General features: G+C 44.8%; 1 protein-coding gene across 2 annotated transcripts in view; it reads left to right on the forward strand.

The window, feature by feature from the left end:
• The first annotated feature begins 644 nt into the window (after positions 1–644).
• The window catches only part of cntnap2a (contactin associated protein 2a), a 318,658-nt gene continuing 305,764 nt past the window's right edge, over positions 645–13,538 (forward strand). Inside the window, exon 1 of one of the 2 annotated variants that reach the window (XM_034572776.1) lies at positions 645–1,144. In XM_034572776.1, the coding sequence (XP_034428667.1) occupies positions 1,042–1,144 (103 nt within the window). In that variant the 5' untranslated portion in view covers positions 645–1,041. The remainder of the gene's footprint in view (positions 1,145–13,538) is intronic. The other variant, XM_034572777.1, reaches the window with a different exon arrangement.

The raw sequence follows: 13,538 nt of genomic DNA on the forward strand, positions 1-13,538 counted from the left end.
CTATACCCACTGACAGATGTCTCATTAGTTGAGATAGTTTATTTTTTAATAATTCAATGAAACGTCTGAAAGCACTTTCAACTTATTTTCTTTATCATTATGGGACATCTGTAAACCCTTAAAAGTCTTGTCTGCATCTCAGTAGAAAGATAATTCATTTAAATTGAGATATTTCTCTAAAGAACGGTGTAATTAAAATATTCTAACAACTTCTCAACTCGTTCGTACCTTCCCTTTGATTGAGTCTATCTCTGTCTTAAAAAACCGAGCCGACACATACAAAATGAAAACCTGTAGATGTGGAGAATGAGGCTGTGTGTGTGCGCCTGCTTCGATCTTTTCCTCGTCAGGAGAGATGAAGAGTGCACCGAGTACAAGGCTACCACCACCTAGAGAAGGAGGGGGGCAGTGTGTGGCTGCGAGACGCGGAGAGACGTTCGGAGAGGGAGGGGGACTGAGACAAGTTCAGCACCGCGGACAGCGCACCGGAGCACCGGGCAGCAGGAGCCACTTCACCGGATCCGAGTCATGGCTCCTTGAAGCGCGGGAGCCAGAGCTGTGCCACCAAGACGCACACGGACACACACACACACACACACACACACACCGGGCCGGAGACACTGGTGGACGCTGTTGTTGTTGTTTGGTCTCAGTTGGGAATCGCCAAAAAGGAGGCGAGGGAGCTGCAGAGAGCCGTGCGTGTGTCTGCGCGATTCTTACATCATCTCTTTATTGGAGAGAGAGAGAGAGAGAGAGTCAGAGAGACATACATAAAGAGATACAGGAGAGAGAGCGAGAGAGAGAGAGAGAGGGAGAGAGAGCAGGGGAGAGAGAGGGAGAGAGAGAGCGAGAGAGGAGGGGAGTGTGTGCAGCCTGTCTCCTCTCAGCCAGTCCTCAACTGCGAAGCGAGTCAGACGGAGCTGGCACAACCACCACCACCACCTCCACCACCACCACCACCACCACCCCGTAGTTCTTTTCTCCCCCTCCTCAGCGTCTCCTCACTGCGCTCTGCTGCTGCGTCCTCGCCGGCCCGCGAACATGCCCCGGCACCGTCCTGCCCAGGGAATGACGTTGTTACTGCCGGTCGCTTTGTGGATTTTCTGCCATGTCAACCCGGTGCGCGGAGCTTTGCCAACAACCCGTAAGTTGTCTTCATCTCATTTTTTTGTGTTTTCAAAAGCGCTGATCGGACCTGGAATGTGGAGCGAGCATGGTCTCCGGAGCAGAGCCGTGCGCGCGGGGGCACGAGGCGCTGCGTGCACCGGCGGGGCTGCAGGTATCCCCGCGGTGCGTGGTGCCAGCTGGTGCTCTCTGGAGCTTATAGAGCCGGGCTGCACCGGGAGGAAAAGGGGGAGATGGTTGGAGACGCAGGGAGCGAGCTCTCCTCTCTGAGTTTAGACCCACATGTGTTAACTCTTCTGGATCTCTGGTCCGTGCACTCATGTTGGGATTTGTATGCCCGATGGGTGATGGTCATCCAGGGGATTCCCATGCCTCCAGAAGGGGCTGGGTGTCTGGGTGTTCCAGTTGTGGGTTGCTGCTGCTTTTTTTTGTGCTGTTTCATTCCTGGGGCTGAGTCAATTTGACAGATGAAAAGTTTGCAACCATACCACAGATATGCTGCTGTTTCTGTTTCCAGCTCCCTTTAGGGATCTTTTCAATCATGGATTACCGTTATGTAATAACATTGTATTCTGTTTTCACACCATTGATCTTCATCCCCCCCCAAAGAATATCCAAAATACATGGCTTTGGTTTGTTGAAACCTCCGGATGTTGCAGGAGGGAGTTGTGCTGTAGTAATGGAAGCTTCACAGTAAAGTGACCCAGAGGCAAATTAAAGATTTCAGATTTCTTTTAGCCTATTGCGTGCACAGCCTGATGCAGGTTGCTGTATGCAATTTGAATTTGGATGAGTCCCTCCTCAATTACCAGATCTGGGCCTTGAGCCAACTTTCTTTTTTTTATTTTGCAGCAAACACTGGAAAACTTGGAGGCAACTTCTGGAGCTCAAATGATAAGCACACCAAGGATGGAGTTTTTCTTTTTTTTATTGTGCGATTAAAGCCTCGCACTTAAGCCTCCAAACCTGCTGTGGATTATGTTTTTTTCTTTGTGAATTTACAATAGTGACAACCTGTCGTTTTAATATCAAGAGTATGTTTACAACCTACTATAATATTGCCAACGGCATATTCCCAGGGATTCAGAGCGTGTATTCCATGTGCGCCTTTTTGTCGCCTTCTTACTTAGTTCTCCTTCTTCCCCATATTTTTTAAACCTATCAGCTGCCCGGCAGTTTTACGCATTGATGTGGTTTTAATTATTCTAATATAACCTTGTACAAAGATCTATATTTTATCTCGATATCATCCCCACTTGGTGCGGTGTCATTCCGCTCCTGCTGACCTGGTAACTGAGCCAAACTCGGGGGCGTCGGTGTGAGTGATTCCTCCGGTGATCGCCGGAGCTTCATGAACGTGTCCGGGGGACGCGCCTCATTAATCATCCCGCAGGACAGACAAACAGCGATGAGACGCTCCGGGCTGTGTGCGCGTGTGAGTGCGCGTGCAACTCCCGTTTCCTCCGCGTGCGCGTTCGGCTGGTGCATGTCACACAGGGGGAGCAAAGAGGCGAGTTGGAGATGAGCTGCGCGTTTTCCTCCCGCTCGTCAAAGCGGCGTCTCACCACAGCGACCTCTCGGCCAATAGGTGTCACAGCGGCAACACTATTTATGAAAGGTGTATTGATCCCTTTATGGAAATGATCAGTCCTGCAGCGGCCCCTCAATGGGCCGCTGTGACTGGGTCAACCTCAGGTGTCCCTGGAGCAAGAGGACATTCAGTGTCTTGTTAAAGGACTGTTCCGCCGGGGGGCTTGGAAGAGGCTGAGACACAGACTTGGAATTAATGAAATTTAAAGCGAATTGACTTGAGCCGGAGGGTCTAAATAATCAGCTCCTTGCATAATTGTATGGCAGAAAGAATATATGGAAGAAAAAAGGGTCATTGTTAAATGCAGTATTGGATATGTATTTAATTAATCTTATGTGGTAAATGTATTTTGTTTAAATCTAATGCATATACCAAATATACCACTTATTTATAAAACATTCAGCAACGCATGGTGAATGGTCTGTATTCATATAGTGTTATATTTTATTTAAAGAAAGAGAGTGGTGCATATATAGAGCTCATCTAGTCTTGATGACCACTCAAAGCGCTTCACTGTGCTGTTTTGCCATTCACCTTTTTCACATACATATTTATTGTGGTGGCTGTGGCTAAGGGGGTAGAGCGGTCGTCGTCCAACCAGCAGGTCGACGGTTCCATCCCAGTCTTCCCCATCTGCATGCTGACGTGTCCTTGGGCAAAGTGCTACCCGTAGATGCACTGTGTGAAGGGCAAAAAAAACCGACTGTAAAAGCGCTTCGAGTGGTCATCAAGACCAGAAGCGCTACATAAATACAGACCATTTATACAGTGCATCTGTGTGCATCACTTTCTCTTTCACACACGATAAACTAATATCATAACAAACTTTATTTCACCTTTCAAACACAGTAACAAGGTTCAAAATAACAAAAATTGAAGGCGAACAATCGAAAACAATTTGCAGATCATACAGCGATAGAGCACATCTGTCACACACTGCCGGCACAGCTGTCAGGAGCAATGTGGGGTTCGGTATCTGGCCCAAGGACACTTAGGAACTCGGAGTGGGGGAGACTACTCTACCTCTTGAGCCTCCCCCAATACATGAAGGCTTTCATTTTTTTTCATGCTTTCTATCCATAGCATTCTGACCTGTGCCGGATTCCCAAAAATAATAGAAAAGGACACAACAGGAATATCCCAGTGTGAAGAGGATTTGCAAGCGTGTGTGTGTGTGTGTGTGTGTGAAAGAGAGAGAGAGAGAGAGAGGGATACAAACAGAATATTGAATTGGACCAGCCGCGCTGACTTTATCCCTCCACGGGGACCAGATGTGAAGCACTCGGGGGAGCAGACAATGTCATTGTGACCAATGGTCTGAGGCATGAACTAAAAAAGATTAACATTTCCATCCTACCGGGGCAGACACACACTCGCACACTAAAAGTCAATGGACTGGTTGACCCGCCGACTGTGCGGAGTCTCCCAAGTGCGCACTGAAAATGCTGAGGTGTGTGTGCACCAATGTAAAGAAGCGAGGGAGAGAGAGAGAGAGCAGTAAAGTGAGATTTAAGCCTGTATGTGTGTTTTGCCCTTTTTGTATATGATTTGCGTGTATTTGCATGTTCACGTATATATTCATGCATGCATGGTTCCACAAGTGATTTGTATGTTGAGCTGTAATCCAAGGATTTTCTCCTACGCAAACCTGGCCTGAAGCGTCAGTTTTGTGCCGAATTCCAGCATCGTTTAATTGGTTAGCACAGCGGTGTCAACTGCGGAAGATGTGTCACCAACAAAACGAGATGAACGCACACAAACGCATATAAAAGAACCAACTCATGCACAAAGGTGAATGCACAGGCACAGATGCTCACACAAGGGGGAGAAAGGACATCTTTGTCCCTGTTGCTCCTCAGCTAGATGCTCTAATGAGTTGTCACTAATATGGAAATCTGCTCTTGTTTGTAGTGTTTTTGAGCTGAGGTCTCTCACCACCTACTGCACCATGATATCTCATAATCATGAGGACACTTTTTTTTGTCCCATTTGCAATGCAAATTAACATGTTTCTCTGATTAAGACGCTTCACACAGAACCTCTCAGACAGGGATATCAGCTGTAATGCCGCTGTAACTGAAGTGCACTTTAAATCCTACACTTTAACCTCATTGTTTGAACTCTTCATCCCTGCTGTGCACCGCTGCTATCTATCGCTCACTGTGGGGACAGAGGGGCTTTACATTTTTAACATTTCCCGCAACCCACACGTGTGAAAAGTGAAGAATGTGCCTTTAAGTCACAGTGACACTGTGGGTGGCTAAATGGAATGCCCCGAGAGCCTGTCTGATATAGAATCAGATTAGCCTTTTCTCATCTCATTAAGTATGTCAGGTCATTTGACACAGACATCAGTCTGGTTGCACCTCCAGGGCGACGCAGGGCAAGACAGGGTTTCCTGTTCGTCAGCGTTATTAATTATAGGCGACGCCGTGTGAAGCTAAATGAAGGTAGTTACGTCCTGTTGCCAACACAGATGTTCTTAGGTGAGTCGTAGGTCACATTATTGTATATGACCATAAAAAGCTGATTTCTGGGTTAGCGGTTAAGGTAAGGGTTAAGTTAAGGATAAGGCGAAGCACGTTTTAGCGGTTAGGGAGTGTTAAACCATCTCGATGGCTCCCCCTGCCTCGTCCTCGACTGGGCACATGAAATGGGGGAGCCAAAGGTAATGCACTGGTCAGCACACATCAGTCAACTCCCCATTTCCATATCACCAACACACCAAATACATCTCTGACTCTCAGGGTCGGCCTCCAAGGTTTGATCCAGACCAAACTGTCCAGCTTGCTGATTATTCATATGGGACGTAGGCTTTTTAAAGTATGATTTACATTCCTGTTTGGAGTTTAGTCCCAATTTATCATCATTTATTAAATCAGCAACATGGGACCTACCTATCAGGTAAAACATCATATCTGAGGTCCTGGTTAAGGTTAGGGGTGAGACTGGAACTGAGATGACAGCTAAGTGTTTTGTGGACTCAAACACTTCACCCACCCCTCCGTCCGCATTGTAGTGAGTAGATAATAAGTGCATTTTCATTTTTGGGTGAACTACCCCTTTAACGTTGGGTGAGGTGATGTCCTAGGAAGGATATCGGCCCAAATGTGTTTGTGCCTGTGTGAAGACTCACATTAGGAGGTGGTTATAATAGGATTGTAGCTGGAGGGAGCAGACTGGTTTGGCTCAGATTAGATCAGCTCAGTGTGTTTAGCTATGTTTGGCCCCTGTGCATCTAGAAGTGTGCACCTGCCTGTGGTTTGGGCGTGTGTGGCGGGGGGGGAGGTTGCGTTTGTGTGTGCGGTTTTATCATCCATTGAGACAAGTGAGTCAGAGCGAGGAAAAAAGGTTTGGATGTTAATTGCGCTGCAATTTCTCTCTTCCGCCCTGTCCATTTCTGTCCATACCGCTCTCCTCCTCTTGCCTTGTTTTCAACAATCGCTTCTTTCTACTTCCCGTCTTTTCAGTAAATCTCCCTCCGCTCTTCCTGTCTGTCTTTCGAGCTTCTGTTCATTGATTCCCACTCTTTCATCCGCCGACTCTGCCGTGTTTCTCTCATCCTTTCATTCAGTTTTTGTACCTCCAGCCTCCTGCCCTTTCTCTTGTGCCTAAGTATCTCTAATTCTCTCTATCCCTTCTTGGCTTTCCTCTGTGGTTTTATCATCTGGCCATAATCACTTCCCTCCTCCCTGGTACTTTCTTCTATTCTTTTTTTTTTTTTCATCCACCCAATCTCTCTCCTCACAATCTGTCCCCTCTCCTCTCATGCCTGATTGCAAATATGCTTGAGTTAAAAAAAAGTCCCCACGAGCCACTTTTCAAGGGAGTGGGGATGCATCTGTTTGCGTGCTCATGCAAACTCTCAGTTCAACGCCTACTTTGTGCGTGCGTGCTTCTATGTGTGCAGCAACCAGATTGTCGGGGATCGCAGCCAGACGCACACAGCCACACACCGTTCTCCTCTTTTGGTTTCATATAGCTCTTAAATTTTGCTTGCTCCATCAGTGTATAAATATTTTACCTGACCAAAACTTGAGTTCATCACAGTGCTTTTAGGAGGAAAATACTTATTCATAATTCTAAAAGCACTTTATTTAATACCACAAGGAATCAGAATTGCATAATGTCACAGCAGCCCATAATAAACGCATATGAATTTGAGTTGGGGGGGGGGGGGGGTAACAATTTGCATGGTACCATTTGAAAATATAACAAACAAAGTAAAGGAAAATCCTTCTCGCACTTGCACATAATTTTAATATATATATATATATATATATATGCACAAAGTAATACTTTGCTAAAACATTTATTCTCACATTTACAGCACAAAAAGGCTTTTTGCTGATTTTCTGATAAAGGACATAGATTGCACATATAGCAAAAATCTAATAGTAAGAATGCATTGTCATAGCCACAAAGACTGTCCACCCCCCCCCCCCATTCACTTTCAGCTTCAGTCTCCTTGAAGAATTGAGAATTTTCTCTTGTAAGTGAATGCTACAGTGGGGCTATCTATGGTTCATCTTGGGAGCGAAGCCACAGTGATACAAATGTACACTGACAAGTCATGCAGCGTAATTCCCTTAACGATGGCAGTAACATAGCATGTACATGCTCCCACACACACACACACACACACACACACACACACACACACACACACACACACACACACACACACCATGCATCTCGCACAGAGGACTGCCTTTTTTCCCTCTTTCCTCATCTGTCCTCCTCTGCAACACACACACGCACACACAAGGTCAGTGAATGTTACTGATTTAACATGCATTACTTGAAAATTAAATCTATGCATAATGCAGACTTTAGTAATTGTTTAAATCTGCATCTGTAGGTTTCAATATATGCGTACATAAGATGCTGTAAGTGTGTGTGTGTGTGTGTGTGTGTGTGTGTGTGTGTGTGTGTGTGTGTGTGTGTGTGTGTTACTCTGACATACATTCAAACAAAGGTCTTAGGGTTAACAGGCTACTTGGTTTTAGTAGCGATGTTAGAAGTAGGTGTAGTTTACGTTGGACTAACACGCAGCGTGTGAGAGCCATGAGGGGCACGAGCGCGCATGAATATTAAAAGTCACTTAATAAGTTCCTCATTAAAATCATTATTGATTAGTTAAACTCCCACCATAAAAGGAATCAATAAATAAGTCAAAAAATAATTACTGAGGGTGATTTAAAAAAACCTCACAGTTGTGGATGGTTAAGGTTTGGGGAACGGGGATCAAGGCATTATGTCCGTGTCCTTGCAAAGATAGAAGTACCCGCATGTGTGTGTGTGTGTGTGTGTGTGTGTGTGTGTGTGTGTGTGTGTGTGTGTGTGTGCAAACATCGATGATCTGAGAGTTATTCTTGCGGAATGTGTTCTCATTAGAACCTGTCACAATCTGTCCTCCTCGTTAGACAAGGGTCTCTGAGAAAGGGAGCGGGCTGGCAGGATGGAGGGAGGAAGAAAGAAGGACAGGAGAGGAGGTCACATTTTATCAGAAAGGAGAGAATGATGAGGGGAGACAGCGGGAGGAGAGATGATCAGATGGCTAGAGTCGTCTTTGATACCTCGTCATTCAAGATCACTGATGTTTTTCAAAATCAGTGCCAGCGGTTGCATAAGTTGGAGGATAGTCCAAGCTGTGGCAAGCGAGTTGGGGGGGGGGGATGATGTGACAGAGGCAAAAATTACCAAAACAAATATCTCCTGGTGAAAAAGCGGTGATACACACGTAGAAAACACGGACGAAGATGTCAAGAGAGTTAGTGGTGATAAGAGCTGACGACGGGATCCACGCAGCAGAGTTAATACATCACTTCCTGCCTCTGACTGCTGCTCCACCTCTCGCCTGAGAATAATGCGGCGAATTTGTTGCTGTCGTGAACACGTCTGTGCAGAAAAACCTCCCGCTGCGTTGTGCATGCGTGACTGTGGGTAAACTCCGTAGCCAATTAGAGGGAGAGAGAGTGACACGGCTGCGATTTCCACCTAAAACCCGCAGAAAGTGGAGTTGGAATCTTCTTCGTTTAGCCCTGATTGTGCCTGTTTAATCACTGAGAGGGAGCTAATTGACGGGGTGTAAGAACTGGCCTGAGATTGATCCTGGGAGAGTGCCAGGATTGAGCTGCACCAGGGTTAAGGCGGAGTGAGCGGCTAAAAGCAGTGCACTCTAAGTGAATCTGACCCCCACCCTCATTCAGTGTCAAAACACCAGTGTCAAAAGCTGCACCTCCGTCAGCAGCAGGGAGAACGTTTACACACACACTCACACACACACGACTCTGGTGGTACTAGACCCCTTGTACATGCTCCAGTGCTGGAGGGCATCGGTGTGAGCGGCTTGTTTGGTGTCGAGCAAACAATGCGGACATGATCCCCCGCCGGCATCCCCCCCACGCATATATGTGTGTGTGTGTGTGTGTGTGCCAGTCGCGTTCAGGGACTAAATCCAAGGCTCTGTCACGGTTTGCAAACATTTCAACTCAGGAGAGAGGTGTTGCAACAGGTGACTGAAAATCTATAACCAACACCAAGGCCCTTCTGTTACATGCTAGAATACTAATGTATCACTGTTTGTTTTAATTGTTATTGATAATAAACTATGGATTTAATGGAAAAATGCACAGCATGTTTTAATTACAGTGGCATAGTAGTGCTGTGGCACACGTGACATTTTGTGCCATCAGCTGTTTTAATGCACGACCTCTCATCAGTCACCGATTGACTTTATATTTCGACTTATGTCCTCAGTCTATGCAAGCTTATCAAAATATGTGAAATGAATCCTAAAAGTCACGTGATAATCAGAGCGATGTCATTGTAACGTCCGCCAAGGAGGTTATGTTTTCATCTGTGTTTGTTTTTTAGTTAGTTAGCAGGACCACTGGACGGATTACCATGAAACTTGGTGGGAAGATGTTCTATGGGTTAGGGGAGAACCCATTCAATTTTGGTGCGGATGCAAGGTTTTTTTCCCCCCCACTTTCTTTAACAGTGCTGCATTTTTTTATGTTTTCACCAATTTCCTAGAGAAGATTTCACGGATCTTGATGAAAAAAATTATTCTATAAGAGTTTGCAATTTGGTGCAGATCCATAACAAATCGAGTAAATTGAGGGGACTGTTGATGGAGGTGTGCGCTCTGCTGAGTGATTGTCTAGTTTCCTAATGTAAACTGTACTTCTTGCCCACTGCTCCACATAATCCACTGTCTTCACCACAAGTGTGATATTAGACATCAAAGTATTGATTCGTCAAAGATCGGTGGAAGGGGAGACGCTGGGTCTTTGCAGGACATGTAAGATTACCTAAATGAAATTTCTAATGCATGGAAGTGGAAACCACTAATTAATCATACATGCATTTTTTATGTATAGTGAGTACATTACACAGGGCGTACAGGGCTTTAATGAGACTTTGAGCTATAATTACATTAACTAATTAGTTATTGCTCATGTAAAAATAAGCAGCACACATTACTAAGTCATTAGCCGAGAGTGATCGAGCAGGAAAAGGCTGTGTTTCTTGAATTGCATAGAGATGCATTGAGGTCGTGGTCGCTGCAGAATTTGAACTGTTGCTCTTGCTCGACTCCGTCTGTGAGTTTAACCTATATTCTGCAACATTAACCCTTTGAGCTGCACATGCCTGATGGGCAACATGATGAATCAGGGGATTACACATTAAAAACCACTGCACAACATCTGTTCAACCCCCCCCCCCCCCCCCACACACACACACACACACACACACACACAGCTTCACTGATGCTAAGTCCCACTACATCCGTGTCTTCCATACATATTATTGTAAGAAATTGCGCACATAATTTTATGAGCAGCCGAGTGTGTGTGTGTTTGTGTGTGTGTGTGTGTGTGTGTGCGTGTGTTTGCCCGACGGTGCAGCACCTCTGTCAAATTGGATGTTGGAAATCTAACCACTAGCTCATGTGGAAGAATGCGGTGGAAAAGGGCATTGTGCCACCACTAAGACAAATGTTGTTATTATGCTCTGCCTTTGCATTCAATTTGTTTCTTAAGCCGCTTGAATACCCAATTTACAGGCCAAGATTAAGTGAATTAATCTTTGGGCCACTTCCATTGAAAAAACATTCCTCCTTTTTTTGTCTTTAGAGTCCTTAGCGGAAAAATACTATCGTGTGTGTGTGTGTGAAGTGAAACTACAGTATATGCTTGTGCATGCCCTGACTGTAGACATGACTTGGTTTGTTTCTACCTCCCAAAGTATTTGTGGAATTAAAGAGCAGGAAAAAATAAAGAGGAAAGGAAACTCAGACGGCAAACTATAACTCTGGTTAAGGCATGTGGTGGTGATAGTTAAAGTAAAGTGTGTATTAAAGTATGGGCAATGCATCTCCACTTCCTCTCACTATCCAGAAATTACGCCAGATACGGACGTTGCTATCTTGTGCGTTTGGTGCCAGAGTCTGTGTGTAACCCTAAATGAGTCAGTCTCAGCTGTCAATCAAGACGTTTTTTGTTGCATGAAAAAACTAAACCCAACGTTTGCACTTGAACATGCATCAGTATGATAAGAAAAGAACAAAGAATAACAGAAAATAACCCAAAATGACAGGAGCTATCTTTGAGAGACACTTTTCCTTCCACTAACATGGAGCGGGCGGGTTTGATGATGTGTTTTTGCCGCCATCCACCAAGTGGCGATTTTGGGGCGCTGTCATGTTGTTGGTCTTCATACACAGTGTATGGGTTAAGGGAGAGAGAAAGGGGCACAAAAATATGTGCGTGTGTGGCTCGGTTGAGGGGTTAGAGAGTTACTTCTAATAACCACATTGTTGTATATAAAACCACATTCCAACGATATACAATCAGTGAAATTAATAAATATGAAATTATAGAAATTATTATAGAAAAGGGTGAAAAAGGCCAGTGAACAACGATTCCGCCTGATTTCTGAACGCAACGGGTTCCACAATCGTCGAGCAGAAACAGCAGCAGCTCCGTTACATTTCAGCTTTAATCGTGACCGTGGGACACACTGGAGAGATTTGTTGTCAGATCTAAGAGACCTGTGTCGGTTTGTGTTCCCTGTGTATAGCAGAGGCTGGGTGTGTTCGTGTGTGTTGACGTGATTGCTTGTGAGATAAAAAAAAAGAATAGCTTTGTGTGTACACAAGTGGAAAAGGGAAGAAAAGAGAGTTGAGGCTGGATGTGGATGCGCTTCGTTAGCTCTGGTTCAAGGTGTTGCTACAGTGTGAGCTAAGATTAGTCAGACAGGGGTTGCCGCTTCTTCTTTAAACCTTCCTTTCACCTGCCTTCTCTCGACCTTCCTCTATTGTAGCTGTATGTTTTATTCCCTGCTGCTTCCTTTGTCTTCCTATCCCTCTCTTGGTCGTCATCTCTCATCTCTCGCCTACCTTGATTTCTCTCTTTTGTTCCTCACACTGTTTAATCCACCCAGGTTGCCCCTTACTCTTACACATTTCTTTCTTCTCTCTGTCTATCTTACACAACCTTGTTCATGTCTTTTGGCACAGTGCTCTTCTATTCATAGTTTTTTCGCCATTTATTTTCCCTTCCGTAACCATTTTATCTCCCTTTACCCACCTCCCCGGAATGTAGCTTTCACTTTCACTCAAGCTGTCTATGAAGTCAAGACAACAATGACAAAACAATTACGTGTGCGGAAGGCTATTATCCAGGTTTTAAAGAGATACGTCTGAGGTTTGTGAAACCTTGAAATGCCTCCGTCTCTCTTCCCCTGTCAACGAATGCCACCATTAGTATCAATTTTGCTTGAATCTTGGTGTCGTGACATTGATCCACGTTTTGACATTCAAACTAAACTTTCCTTGATTCCTCTTGCTATTGTGTTTTTAAGCAATCGGTTACGTTTGGGAAGATCAATTCCCCAAGTAGAATTCTTGTGTTGCTTGCATTTGATTAGTCAGTGATTGTCTCTGCAGTTTTCTACAATAACGTGTGACAGCTGCTTAGACGGCATCAGACCAACTATGACCATTGAACCAAAACAGGAACCAGGCTGTGCTTGTGAAAGTGTGAGTAGATTTTCGAAGTTCCTGAAAGGTTTTTGGTTACCAGGTCATGTTTCTCTGTTGGATTATAGACGGCCCCCACATGCAGTCAAGTCTGTTAATATGCTCTCCAGCAATGATTTGCGTTAATCCTGACCTTTCTGGAAGGAGGTCAAATTCTAATTAATATATGCTGTGTGAGTTTATTAACAATGAGCTCAATTCAGAACTGCTAAAATGGGCACAAAGACAATATTGAAGACAGCAGGCCAGCAGCGGATTGAGTTAGGTCAATCCTTTAGCAGCCCGGTTGATTAATTTGGAATTTCATTAATGCCCCATTTAACTGTTCGTTAATGAGTGCTCACCATTGAAATTCACAGCATGTGTCACGTTTCCAAACTGTCGACCTAAATGGAAATATTTGAGAATTACTTTTAATAAACTTAACCTTTGCAGTTGAACCTTAAAAGGGCTAGATGACCCTGTGCAGTATACCACGAGAGAGCCATCCCTCCTACACCACCTGGACTCATCCAAATGTCCCTGTTTATTTCTCTGATAACCTTACAGCCTGTTCCACTCAGCACTGTCAGCTCCAGTAACTTCTTTTAGTTTTGGCTTGTCTCAGTATTCATCAATCTGTCCAAACTGTTGTCTTAGTTTATAGCAGCACAAAGGACATCATGTCCAGGAAATCAAATAAATTACAATATAAACCTGAGTTTCTGCCCACTATAGTTAAAAAGCTGCATAGGAGATGTTACCCCCCTTATAATTAAACCAGCTAAACTA

Source organism: Hippoglossus hippoglossus, chromosome 20, assembly GCF_009819705.1.
Source record: "Hippoglossus hippoglossus isolate fHipHip1 chromosome 20, fHipHip1.pri, whole genome shotgun sequence".
Classification (NCBI taxonomy): Eukaryota; Metazoa; Chordata; class Actinopteri; order Pleuronectiformes; family Pleuronectidae; genus Hippoglossus; species Hippoglossus hippoglossus.